Source organism: Danio rerio, chromosome 25, assembly GCF_049306965.1.
Source record: "Danio rerio strain Tuebingen ecotype United States chromosome 25, GRCz12tu, whole genome shotgun sequence".
Classification (NCBI taxonomy): Eukaryota; Metazoa; Chordata; class Actinopteri; order Cypriniformes; family Danionidae; genus Danio; species Danio rerio.
The window spans coordinates 20,571,748-20,585,798 of NC_133200.1; the positions used below are offsets into that span (position 1 = coordinate 20,571,748).

The 14,051-nt window shown below is 44.8% G+C and overlaps 1 protein-coding gene across 38 annotated transcripts in view; it reads left to right on the forward strand.

The window, feature by feature from the left end:
- ppip5k1b (diphosphoinositol pentakisphosphate kinase 1b) overlaps nucleotides 1-14,051 on the forward strand; it is an 84,920-nt gene that overhangs the window by 64,557 nt on the left and 6,312 nt on the right. For all 38 annotated transcript variants that reach the window (XM_068219121.2, XM_073943038.1, XM_073943046.1 and 35 more), the window contains one exon: nucleotides 13,492-13,629. In XM_068219121.2, the coding sequence (XP_068075222.2) occupies nucleotides 13,492-13,629 (138 nt within the window). The remainder of the gene's footprint in view (nucleotides 1-13,491; nucleotides 13,630-14,051) is intronic.

The window sequence follows — 14,051 nt, forward strand, 5'->3', positions numbered from 1 at the left end:
ATTTTGATTATTGTAATTGTTCCATTGTAATAGAACTTTGCATTGTTGATGCATTTTATTTTATTTTTTATTTATTGCTTTGATTTTTTTATCATTTGCCATCAGCATCCTTTTACAATTATTGCCAGTTTAGTAATATTAAATTTTGGCATTTTAATTTCTATATAATTCATAATTATTGTAAATTAATAGTGCCTCTTGTAATATAATACACAATTATACATTACTAAATAATGCATTATTGTTTTGTTTTCAGTTATTGCAGTTGGTTATTTTTTTAATAAATATGAATTATTGTAACTTATCAGGCCCATTTTTTTCAGTCTAAATGCATGCATTGGACAAAACCAAGGGTAAAAAATTGTATTACATATGTTTCATAAATAAAAAGTGCATGTTAATTGGCTGAAGTGCTGCACGCACAGTGTGTAATTGTGTGAATGACTCAAAATGTTATGAGGTTCGAGCAGACCTAATCTATTCACATGCTTCATGTAGAGACAAACAGCATAAACTGTTGCTAATAGTAATGCTTAAGCTTGTGTTCAGAGCCTTCACTTCTCTTAATTGCTCTCCGAAAATAGTTGTAGCTCCTGACATAGCAAAACCGAATAATTTGAGCTCATTAATTGTATGTTGCTGAGTCAGTCTGGCAGTGGATGAGCTGCAGTGTCCTCTTATCACCTCCTCCTTCCGCTCTATCATCTCATAGTCACACTTTTCATAATCGGTGTCTTTTATTCTACTTCTGAATCTGACTTTGCCATTCGCAATAACTGACTACTAAAAATCAAGCAAACAAAACCAGCAGGGACATTCATTGAATTGCATTTTTTATCATGTAAAATCTGTGTTTTTCATTTCTTTTTATTGGATTTTTTAACAAATTAGATTTATTAGATTCATTTTTCATTTATTAGATTCATTTCATGTTCATTTATTAGTCATTCATTCTTTTTCGTTTGGCTTAGTCTCTATTTCAAGGTTCACTACAGTGGAATAAACTGCCAACTAATCCAGCATATGTTTTACGCTGTGGATTCCCTTCTAGCCACAACCCAGTACTGGGAAAGTTCATTCTTTCATTCATTCATTCATTCATTCATTCATTCATTCATTCATTCATTCATGCATTCATTTTTTTTTTTCGGCTAAGTCCCTTTATTTATTGGTGGTCGCCACAGTGAATGCCCTTTTTGTGAAGGTTTATTTATTATATGTTTATTAAATTATAGAAGTGTCTCAAATTAGGAATTGTTGATACTTATTTAAAAAAGACTATCACTGCCTTGCATGCTACATCTTACCAGAATTATTTTATTTAAATCAAATATTAGTATATTAATAAGAAATTATTTTTCATCTTCATCTTTATTTTACATTGTGAAATATCCACTGTCTTTAAAATTTCACAAATGAAAAATGTATCTGGCTGAAATTTAAATATATTAGTTTGTTCATTTGATTATAAAAATTAGATCCAAAGATGCATTTTATATATCAGTTTACATATTAAAAGGGCACCTATTTTACCTGTTTTTCAAGATTTAAGATAAATATTTTGTGTCTCTAGATAGTGTCTGTAAAGTTTCAGTTCAAAACACCCATCAGCTTATTTATTATTGCTTTCTGGATATTAGAATTTCAGCCCTGAGAACATTATAGTTGTTTTTGTTGCCTGTGCCTTTAATGCAAATGAGCTAATTTTCCCTGTCCACCGTTCCCACGTGCCTGTCATAGCCATTTTCGGCTGGGTTAAATAAAAAGCACAATGACAGACAAGAAGGAAGCAGATCTTGCATAACATTTGTTAGAAATACTACAGTAAGAACTATTCCAATGATTATTTGATGTATTTGTTGTGGAGTTAATTTAAGCCTTTCTGCAACGATGAGTCGCATGCAATGTCGTTACTTCACAATGTTTTTGCACAGTAAATTTAACAGGATACATAATATCCACTGCCATATGGATATCTGTTATGTTAATGTACGAAATAAACCTGATATAACGTCCACAAACTGGGATTGAAGCATCTTCTTTTATAATTGTACTGACATGTAGCTGTGGTAATGAATTATATAGCGATTTCATTTATTCCTTTCGTTTTAAACTTGTAAAACTCATTCTTGAGGTCCAGATGAGCTGAACAGATCCTTTATTCCCGGTTGCTTTGCGCAAGTCCTGTCTTGTTGATATGATTATACGTGTTGCTGTGGAGACATACGCAGATGTCAATCAATTCGGTGGGCGGGGAAACGGCACTCCTACATCATGTTGCGGTCAGCCTCAAATTGGGAGGGAGTTTTAATGTCATGAAATTTAAAAGAAGAAACATAATCTCTTTATATCACCCAAATATAACTGTGGACACACTACACACAGTTCTGTCCAAACCTCTTACAAAAGATGACTTCATCATAGGTGCCCTTTAATTTCTTCATGCAATAATGCATATTAAAAATCTATAATGATATCAAAAACGTTCGAGGTTACAGAAGTAACCCTTCGTTCCCCGAGGAGGGGAACGGAAGTGCCATGAATGGGAGGATTCGGATCAGAAGCCGCTTATCTGGAGAGTATTGAACGGGCCAATGAATGAAATTAATTGGCAGCGTAAGCTTGCGCAGGTGTGCGACATCTGCAATCATCTCAGCATATAAGCACACCTGAAGCCAGCAGACGCCATCCTTTTAAGCTGAAGAGACTTTCAAACAGCTAAGGGACAGTCATTATGGCGACGGAATATGGCACTTCCGTTCCCCTCCTCGGGGAACGAAGGGTTACTTCTGTAACCTCGAACGTTCCCCTTCGGTTGGGGAACTTCAGTGCCATGAATGGGAGAATATGGAAAGCGCCATAATGACTGCACCTTACCAACACCCCCGATGAGGAGATAGTCAAGCAAGCGTGACGCACCCACATCATGGGGGGCGCGGTCCTCCAACGTGTCCCTGGCCCTAATTTATCCTACTTCAACAGAAGTTTTACGGATTTAGATATATTTTTTGGGAAGTCGTGAGCATCTAGATAATTCTAGGAATACGACAGTACGTTGGGAAGCGTGCAATCCCGATAGGGAGGACGCTGCGGAGGCCATCCGTTACCCAAGGGGGGGATAGATGGCAGAATTTACCTATGGACTAGCCCTAAAAAGGGGGAGTACGCATAGCAAAGAGTGGTTAGCGGAGAGGGAAGACACGGGTCCGCCCAGGGGGGGGACTTAACCGTGGCGGAATAAGCATATGGGATCGCCTAGTGGGGATCACGCATAGCAGGCACCTATACCCAAAACGCGGGCTGACCAGCGGGCAGACCTACAACGTAGTGGGCCAGCAAGTGACTCCTCCGCTGAGTCAGTGCTGGGGGCCACGGAGGAATCTGCAGGGCTCACCTGACGGGGAACTTTACTGACAGATAAAAAAGGCGCACGTACCTCCGTGTTAGGGAGAATGGCGCAGCAAGCGTGTTTCAACACCCTACCGAGTTGTCTCCTCAATCACCAAAGGGTTACCTAATACCCTTGAGGAAACCGGCTCCACTCGCAGATTGTAAAACCTTGCAAATGTGTTGGGTGTCGCCCAGCCCGCAGCTCTACAGATGTCTGTTAGAGAGGCGCCGCGTGCACGCGCCCAAGAGGATGCAACGCTCCGAGTGGAGTGTGCACGTACTCCCGGGGGACACGGCTGACCTCGACTCGAATAAGCGAGTGAAATGGCATCCACAATCCAGTGGGATAATCTTTGTTTCGATACGGCACTTCCCTGCTGCCGACCGCCATAACAGACAAAGAGCTGCTCAGATGATCTAAAATTCTGAGTACGGTCCACATAAATGCGCAGAGCGAGAACTGGACAAAGTAAAGAAAGGGCTGGGTCTGCCTCCTCCGGGGGCAGCGCTTGCAGGTTCACTACCTGATCTCTAAAGGGGGTGGTAGGAACCTTGGGCACATAACCGGGGCGGGGTCTCAGGATAACGTGAGAGTAATCCGGCCCGAATTCCAGGCACGAGTCACTGACCGAAAATGCCTCCAGGTCCCCGACCCTCTTGATGGAGGCCAACGCAACCAGCAGAGCTGTCTTCAGGGACAGAAATTTAGAGATACTGATTCGAGTGGCTCAAAGGGATCGGATCGCAGACTCGTGAGAACGAGGGCGAGATCCCAAGAGGGCATGAGAGGGGGGCGAGATGGATTAATTCGCCTAGCACCCCTAAGGAACTGGATGACCAGGTTATGCTTTCCCACGGTGCCGCCAGCTACCGCGCTATGATAAGCGGAGATGGCGGCCACGTAAACCTTGAGAGTGGAGGGCGACAGCCTGCTGTCCAACTTCTCTTGAAGGAAAGAGAGCACAACACTAATCTGGCAATTTCGGGGGTCTTCTCTGCGAGAGACGCACCATTCAGTGAATAGACTCCACTTCAGGGCGTAGGCGCGCCTCGTGGGGGGGGCTCTAGCCTGAGTGATGGTATTAACCACCGCAGTCGGTAGGTTACCCAAGTCTTCCTCGCGTCTAGGGACCACACGTGGAGGTTCCAAAGATCGGGGCGAGGGTGCCAGATGGTGCCCTGTCCCTGAGAGAGTAGGTCCTCTCTCAAAGGGATCCGCCAGGGGAGGGCCGTCGCGAGGAGTGAGAGCTCTGATATCCAGGTCCGGTTGGGCCAAAGGGGCGCAACTAGCAGAACCTGTTCCTTGTCCTCCCTGACCTTGCACAGAAACTGCGCGAGCAGGCTCACTGGGGGAAACGCATACTTGCGCATGCCCCGAGGCCAGCTGTGGGCCAGTGCATCCGTGCCGAGAGAGCCCTCGGTCAGGGAAAAAAACAACTGGCAGTGAGCGTTCTCGGGGGAAGCAAACAGATCGATCTGGGCCTCCCCGAATCGCGCCCATATCAGCTGAACAGACTCGGGGTGGAGTCTCCATTCTCCAGGGCGTAACAGCTGTCGTGGGAGCGCATCGGCTGCACGATTGAGCGTGCCTGGGACGTGAATGGCGCGCAGCGATTTCAGCCGCGGGTGACTCCAGAGGAGCAGACGGCGGGCGAGCTGAGACATGCGGCGAGAGCGCATACCCCCCATGCGGTTGATATACGCCGCCGCCGCCGTACTGTCCGTCCTGACCAGCACGTGTTGCCGCTCCAGCACCGGTAAAAAGCAGTGGAGAGCGAGGAACACTGCCAACAGCTCTAGGCGATTGATATGCCAATGCAGCTGGGCACCCTTCCAGAGGCCCGCAGCCGCATGCCCGCGACACACGGCCCCCCAACCCGTGTTGGAAGCGTCTGTTGAAACAACAACATGGCTGGACGCCTGTCCTAGAGGCACACCGGCCTGTAGGAACGAGGGGTCGTTCCAAGGGCTGAGGGCGCGGCGACACAGCGCAGTAACCGAGACCCGGTGTGTGCCCGCGTGCCATGCGCGTCTGGGGACCCGATCGTGAAGCCAGTGCTGAAGTGGTCTCATATGGAGCAACCCGAGCGGCGTGACGGCGGCTGCGGATGCCATATGCCCCAGGAGCCTCTGAAAGAACTTCAGTGGGACCACTAGTTTGCTGTCGAGCTCCCTCAGACAGTTCAGCAACAGGCGAGCGCATTCCTCGGAGAGGTGCGCTACCATGGTGATCGAGTCCAGCTCCATCCCGAGAAAAGAAATCCTCTGCACGGGGGCGAGTTTGCTCTTTTCTCGGTTGACCTGAAGCCCCAGTAGGCGGAGATGCCGAAGCACCTCGTCCCTGTGCATAATCAATTGCTCCCGCGAGTGGGCTAAAATCAGCCAGTCGTCGAGATAACTGAGTATGCGAATGCCCGCGAGCCGAAGGGGCGCTAGGGCACCCTCCGCGAGTTTGGTGAAGACCCGCGGAGACAGAGAGAGCCCGAAGGGGAGGACCTTGTACTGCCACGCTCGACCCTCGAACGCAAACCGCAGAAATTGGCGGTGGCGTGGAAGAATGGAGACATGGAAATACGCGTCCTTCAGGTCTATGGCTGCAAACCAATCCCGAGGACGAACGCATTGGAGAATGCGCCTCTGCGTGAGCATTCTGAACGGCAGCTTGTGCAGACAGCGGTTCAAAACGCGCAGATCTAGGATTGGCCGTGACCCACCGCTCTTTTTAAGTACGATGAAGTATGGGCTGTAAAACCCACTCTCCATCTCGGCTGGAGGAACCGGCTCGATTGCACCCTTCGCCAGGAGGGCAGCAATCTCCTCTCGCAAGACAGGGGCGGACAGGGGGTTGACCCTGGAGAAATACACGCCCGTAAACTTGGGGGGCCGTTTCGCGAACTGAATCGCGTAACCGAGTCTGATTGTGCGTATGAGCCACCGCGAGGGGCTGGCCCGCGCTAACCAGGCAGGCAGAGCCCCCGCTAATGGAGTCATCGCTACAATCGCTGACGTACCAGCGGTGGGGCAGCGCGGAGTGGGTGTGCTGATCCGGGAAGCACGAGGGTCCCGCGGAAAAGCTGGAGGAGAGCGATTCGCTCTGGCTCCGCACCCTGACTCCGGAGAGGGGGCTGGAGGGCTGAGGGAAGGGAGACCGTCCCCCCAGCGCTCGTGAGCCACTGGCGAAGCACGTAGAGTCTGCGAGCCGGAAGGCAGCGCGTCCCGGACTGGCAGAACTCGTGCAGTCACATCCGGGGAAGGGAAAAAGTGCTCTTTTACTGATGTTTTGGTGGCACTGAAAAGTACCGTTGTTATCGGGGCCCCGCCCTCCATCGGGGAAAGAGCAAGTTTCCTCTTCTCCGGATGGCCTGTCTCAGGGACGCTTCGCGGTCCGTTTACCGGACTTAACGGCGCCCTGGGCAGGAGGGGCTACCTGCTTTCGAGGTGAACGCCACGCCCGCTTGGCCGGAGGCGCAGGCGGGGGCGGGGCAGCACTCGTTGGCGGGCGCCCTCGGCGAGGGACAGCGGAGGTGGATGGCTCGGCGGGCGGAGCGGGCTTACGGCCACGCCGATAGATGACATTGCCCATCGCATCCGACTGCTCTTTCACCGCCTTGAATTCCTGGGTGAATTCACCGACGGTGTCGCCGAACAGGCCAGCCTGGGATATGGGCGAGTCAAGAAAGCGAACTTTGTCAACGTCGCGCATATCGGCCAGGTTTAGCCAGAGGTGGCGTTCCTGAACCACAAGTGTGGACATCGTCCTCCCCAGCGCACACGCGGCGGACTTAGTAGTCCGAAGAGCATAGTCGGTCGCGGTGCGCAGCTCATGTAATAAGCTTGGGTTGGACCCGCCCTCGTGCAGCTCGGCCAGCGCCTGCGCTTGGTAGCGCTGGTAGGTGGCCATCGCGTGCAAAGCAGAAGCAGCCTGGCCCGCAGCCTTATAAGCTCTGGCTCCGAGGGAGGCAGACAACCTACAGGCTTTGGACGGGAGGCGGGGCAAACCCCGCCACGTAGAGGCGCCGCGCGGACAAAGATTGACCGCGATAGCGCGCTCCACTGACGGGATCGCCTCATACCCCCTGGCAGCTCCGCCGTCAAGGGCGGTGAGGGCGGAGGCACTCGCAGCACGGGCAGAGAAAGGTGCCCTCCAGGACTGCGTGAGCCTACTGTGCACTTCCGGGAAGAAGGGGACGAGAGGCTTCGAAGGCTTCGCCTTCTGGTCCTCTACGTAGCACCCATCTAGTCGGTCCGGCCGCGGAGCTGGGGGATAAACCATCTCCAACCCCACGGCCGAAGCAGCCCGGGAAAGCACGGCTAACATGTCCGCTTCAGGATCCGATTTGACAGCGCTCACCTGCCCGGAGGGGGCGAGCGGGTCCGGATCTTCGTCGGACAGTGAAAGCCCACCCTCCGATGCCGCGGAGGACATCTGATCTCCGGTGTCAGCGAGTGTGAGAGCTACCATCTGGTTAGACGGATCACTCTCACCACCCGAAGCTTGGATGGAGCGCCGTGAGGAGCGAGAGGTCCGCGAGCCCGTGGGCGGCGGATTAGCTCCCGCTGAAACCCTCAGATCTGCCCGAGCGCCCGCTGCTTTTTTAGAACAGGAGGCAACTGGGGTGGCTCGCTCTCTTGCGAAAGTTAGCCGCGATCTTAGCTGTGCAACGGTCATGGCATCGCAATGACGACATGAACCGCCCGCGAGCACCGCATTAACATGCTGGACCCCCAAACATGCAATGCAGTGATCGTGTCCATCATCCGGAGACAGGAAACCCCCGCATCCAGAAACGCACAGTCGGAGCGCCATCCTGAAAAGGACGTGCTGCACGACTGTGTTGCTCTTTTAGGAAAGTTGCAACTATACGCACCGCTCTGGAGGACCGGACCCAAAGAACCGCAGGCAAGGGAGTAACCCAGCTCGACCGTCTGCCACCGCGAAGACCCACTCTGGACCGGGAGACACACTCGTTCGCTCTGAAGTGCTGATCAGCAAGAGGAACCCTCATCGACTCACTCAGAAAGGATCTGAAGCGAAAAGGATGGCGTCTGCTGGCTTCAGGTGTGCTTATATGCTGAGATGATTGCAGATGTCGCACACCTGCGCAAGCTTACGCTGCCAATTAATTTCATTCATTGGCCCGTTCAATACTCTCCAGATAAGCGGCTTCTGATCCGAATCCTCCCATTCATGGCACTGAAGTTCCCCAACCGAAGGGGAACTAATGCTGCTCTTTAACTTCTCTCCTCTCTTTTCAGAAATTTGAATTAGACTCATTTTTATTATAGTAAACATTTTATTATAATTACTTTTATTTTTTCACGTTTTTTAATTTATATATATATATATATATATATATATATATATATATATATATATATATATATATATATATATATAAATATAAATTAAAAAACGTGAAAAAATAAAAGTAATTATAATAAAATGTTTACTATAATAAAAATTAGACTAATTCAAATTATATATATATATATATATATATATATATATATATATATATATATATATATATATATATATATATATATATATATATATATTTATTTATTTATTTTTTATTTTTTTTGCTTACATTTAAAAACAAATACAAACATGATATTAAACACTCGAAAGGTACAAAAGCTGTAACTGGGGCTCTACCTTTACAAAAGGTACACTTTTTGAAATTGTACTAATTATGTACTAATAATGTATGCACAGTACCATTTAGATACATTATGGACTCTTTTATGTATCAATATGAATAATTTAGGTACCATTATGAACTCTTTATTAGTTATAAATGTTTATAAAAGTACCACCGCAGTAATATATTTGTACCTTTACTCCAGAGAGTGTAAAACTCCTCTTTACATTACCTTCTGTCCTCTATCCACCCAGAATTGCTCTCTCCACGTGTTTTCTTTCTCCAATACTAACCTTCACTTCTTCCATGCCTTCAGCCCTTCTGTTGCTTCAGGCCTTATTAGCTCATTACTGACGTAAAAGCACAAATGAGTGTGTGACACTTCAGCTTATCTGTTCTCTTTCATCTGAATTCTTGTGTTTTTTCTCTCTCTCTCTTTGAGTACTTTCTTTCTGCTCTATAACAGTTCGTAACCTCTTCCTCTTCTCTTACCGCATGCTTGTTCAAATGACTTGGTGAATGTCAAGACTTGTGTTGCCTTCTGAGTGGAGTAAGTATAACACTCTAATGAAGTTTTCTTGCACTTGTTACATGTTTAGCAGAGGCTTAAAGCCATTTGTTATTTCCTTTAGAAAAAATGACAAGTAGGCACAAAAATGTGTGGTTTGAAGGATAGTGGCAAAAGATAAAGATTAAAAATAACACTTAATCTGACTTCTGCATTGCTGCACTATGATGCTTAAAGGGATAGTTAACACAAAACTAAAGATTCTGTCATCATTTACTCACCCTTTCAAACCTGTCTGAATTTTTTTTATCTGTTAAACACACAAAATATATTTTGAAGAAAACTGGAAACCTGTAACCATTAACTTCCATCGTATTTGTTTTTCCTATTATGGAAGTTATTGGGTGCATGTTTTCTGATTTCTGCAAGATATCTTCTTTTGTGTTATGTTATATGAAACAAATAAAGGTTTGTAGCCACTTCAGGGTGAATAAAAAGCATCTAAATTTTCTATTTTGGATGAACTATGTCTTTTACAAAATCTTTTAATAGATCTAATGATTTAAATATGCCTGACAGTATACAGTATTTGGGAATATAAACTATGTTTAATTACAATGTAGTGGGCATCTTCTGTAAATAGTGTCTTAAAATGTTTGCACAGCATGGATGTTAATAAGAAATGTTTCCTGAAGCAAATAAAACTACTGATGAAAATTCAGTGTGAAATATGTACAAATCTAAACCACCTTTTTAAATCAACTTTGATTAATAGACTTATAGACTCAACACATTACAAAAAATTATACAAAGAGCAACTTTTTAATGATAATGTAAAATATGTTTTGAGCTGGGTAAAGGCACAATGTGTCATTTATTTATTTTTTTCTTATAATAACCACTGGAGCAATATTATATTTTTTGCTGACTTATCCCAAATCTTTTAAAGAATGTTCAAATCCAGATAAATAAGCATTTTTTAACTATTGACATAGATATTGCATCACTATGCTGCTGATGTCACACATATACTTAATTTCAAGTTTGGTTTTTATAGAAAACAGGAAAACACCAAAAGATGCTTTAATATGTTGTGTGGTTCTTATCTGGTCCTAGGTCAGTCCTTGTCACCTTACTCTACCAGCTCAAATCAAAACATATAACCAGAATATGCTGTTTTTTATGAGTTTTTTTATTTTTTCAACAAGTCAACTTGTGCACCTGGTATTACGTTGCATTTTCAAGTGGATGATTGTCAATTGTCAATTTAACTGGGGTGTCATTTTCGAACTAATCAAAGCTACAGTGGTTTTAGCTTGTTCTCATTCTGCTACTTCTGGACATTGTCAGAAATGCATTCAGTGACCGAACGTGTGATCGTTATTGGATGTGTTTTAAGAATATGCACCAAAATAAAGTCTTTGTACTTTATTGCACTGTACTAAAATATATGGATTACATTCATGGTCTTTTCATTCATTCACGTTCCTGCTGGCTCTTAAGCCACACATTATGAATTAGTTAATGCAGTGACATTCACTCTATTGAAAAGGATGTAAAACATGATGAAACTAGAAAAGTAAAGTTTGTAGATAAACATTATGGTGGCTTGAGAAAGCCTTGTCTGGAAGTTTGAAGTAGTTTAAACGTTTACATAATTGGAAGACGTTTTTGAGAAGTTTGAAACAGTCATAACTACATATAGGTTAGCATGTTTCCAATATAGATTGGCATGTTTCTTACTACGCTGTTGATAGGGGAATGGTTGCTAAGGTGTTGCTAAGTGGTTGCTAGGGTGTTCTGAATGTTTTCTTGGGTGTTCTGAGTAGTTGCTAAGCAGTTGCTTGGGTGTTTTGACTGGTTGTTAGGGTGTTGCTAGGTGGTTGCAATTTGTACTTAGCGGTTGCTAGGGTGTTCTCAGTAGTTGCTAAGGTGTGGCTAGGTTGTTTTATGTTTCAACTTCTGTGCTAAGGAGTTGCTAGGTGGTTGCTAAGGTGTTACTTAGTGGTTGCTAAGGTGTTGCTAGGTGGTTGCTAGGGTGTTTTGATTGGTTGCTAGGTGGTTGGTAAGGCATTGCTAGGTGGATGCTAAGTTGTTGCTAGGCGATTGCTACGGCTATGCTAGGCGGTTACTAAGGTGTTGCTGGGTGGTTGCTAAGGTGTCGAAAGTTTGTTGCTAAGATGTTGCTAGGATGTTCTGAGTGATTGCTAGGTGGTTGCTAAGGCATTGCTAGGTGGTAGCTAAGGCGTTGCTAGGTGGTTGCTTTGCGGTTGCTAAGGTGTTGCCAGCCAGTTGCTAAGGTGTTGCTAGGCGTTAGCTAGGGTGTACTGAGTGGTTGCTAAGCAGTTGCTAATGTTCTTGTTAGGTGGTTGCTTGGTGGTTGCAAAGGTGTTGGTAGGCGATTGTTAAGGTGTTCCGAGTAGTTGCTAAGCAGTTTCTAACATAAATTTGCCTGGTTTTAGTATGAATTAGCATGCTGCTAGCATGCTTCTGGTATAAACTAGCAAGTTGTTAGCATAATTATTGTGTGATTTAGCATGTTGCTAGTATCAATTAGCATGTTGCTAGTATCAATTGGTATGTTGTTAGTATGTCTAATTTAAAATCAATAAAAAAATTTATAATGGAAGTCAATGGAACAGTTGCTAGGGTTCTGTAAATGGTTGCTAGGGTGTGGCTAGTAAGTTGAAAGGTCATCAGTGATTGGCAGATTGGTAGTCTGAGTTAAATGAGCCCAACCATAAGTCTGTATGACAGTCTGGCACAAAGTCATGTGGTCACTGGTCACAAAGTTTGGTCCAATGTTCAATAAGACTTTTCCGAATTTTCTGGGTCAGTTTTCAGAAAACTGTAAGTCAGATCAGTTGGAAAAGAAAGCAACTTAATTCAGTATAGTTTGGAGGTTTGGAGTTAGTTTGGTGGTTGTGGTATAACCAGTCTAGGAGGAGATGCGTTCTTAAAATAGCCTAAGAAGACGACGGAAAAAGAATAAGTTTATGAAGTGTAACAGTATGTTGGCTTTCTCAAGTCACCATAATAAGAAAATCCATAAAAATAAAACGATGGTCACAAGAGATGCAGTTATGTGTTATAACCGGTATTGCATCTCAACTAGATCAAATCACTGAAAATGTATCCTAACAGCAGGTGGAAACAGGATCTCACTGACTGAATGATCCAGTTGCAGAACTTCTCAAGTTAACAGTTCACTGAAGGACACAATGTTCAGTCTGAAAAACTGCAGAGGGCAGAAAAGAACTACAGAGCACCCAGCTTTGGAGATAAATAAAGCTTTTAACAATATGCAAATCTCACTTATAAAGTCTTGAATTAAACTGCCTTTCTTTCTTTTCTTTTTTTTTTTGTCATAATTGAACCGGGAAAGGGTACCACTTCCATTTTGCACTTTTCTCTATCATCATCTAGTTCCATTAACACTAACCTAAACACATTATTAGCAAACAAAGAAGCAATTAAACTCATTTCGGTGAAGCGTCATTATAGCGCGAGTCTCCTTGTTTTTCAAATGAGTTTCTCTAATCTTTTTATTGGTTAGTTAAACGCGTAAAGCTCCTAATTGGTTTATTAGTCTGCAGCAGTCTTACCTAATTCTAACCTAATTCTCTTGGTGTTAAACTGATTATGCCTTACATAGGAGATTCCAAACACTTAGTGGACTAAAGTTTTCATTTTCATCAAATTAATAGTGAGGATATCAATGGGTCACTAGCCAACATGGTACAATGGACTGCTGTTGCTGCCATCTTTGGATTTTGGGCACCAGTTGTGACCTAAATCAGTTCTCGAGACCCAGTGTCTATATGAAGTTGGCTTGATGCTCTTTTCATGTGTTGAGTACAAGAGCTCAAAGTGGGATACAAGTAATGAGGGCTGCTGCTGAAAGAGTTAGTCTTGGACCATGTGTTAGCGTGTCTTCTTCTGCTTCAGGGTTTGAAGGTTATTCGCTGGTGCCCTCCATCTATCCACTGGAGACCCTTCACAACTCGCTGTCCCTCAAGCAGGTGGACGAGTTCCTGACCGCACTGTGTAAGAACGGGAGCGAAACACAATTCAAGAGGCTCAAAAGTAAGTGGATGAAAACATTGTCACTTGATCATCATGGCATCTAATTTTTCTTGAGGATGTTGATCACATTTGAATCAAATCTCAGTTCATTTACACTGAATGGACACAAAACATGTGGTTGCTAAAATGGTCCGGAATAGCCAGTTGCAGGTACAAGCGTTGACCAGCTTTAAGTCCATGCTACACCATACAACCAACCAAAGCCGACAATCACAAGATTACAGCAAAAGACAATTTGTCTGCTTTTGTTTAATAGTGTATGGGTGTTTCCCAGTACTGGGTTGCAGCTGGAAGGGCATCCGCTGCATAAAACAAATGCCGGATAAGTTGGCAGTTCATTCTGCTGTGGCAACTCCTGCTTAATAAAGGGACGAAGCTTAAAGGAAAATGAATGAATGAATGAATGAATGAATGAATGAATG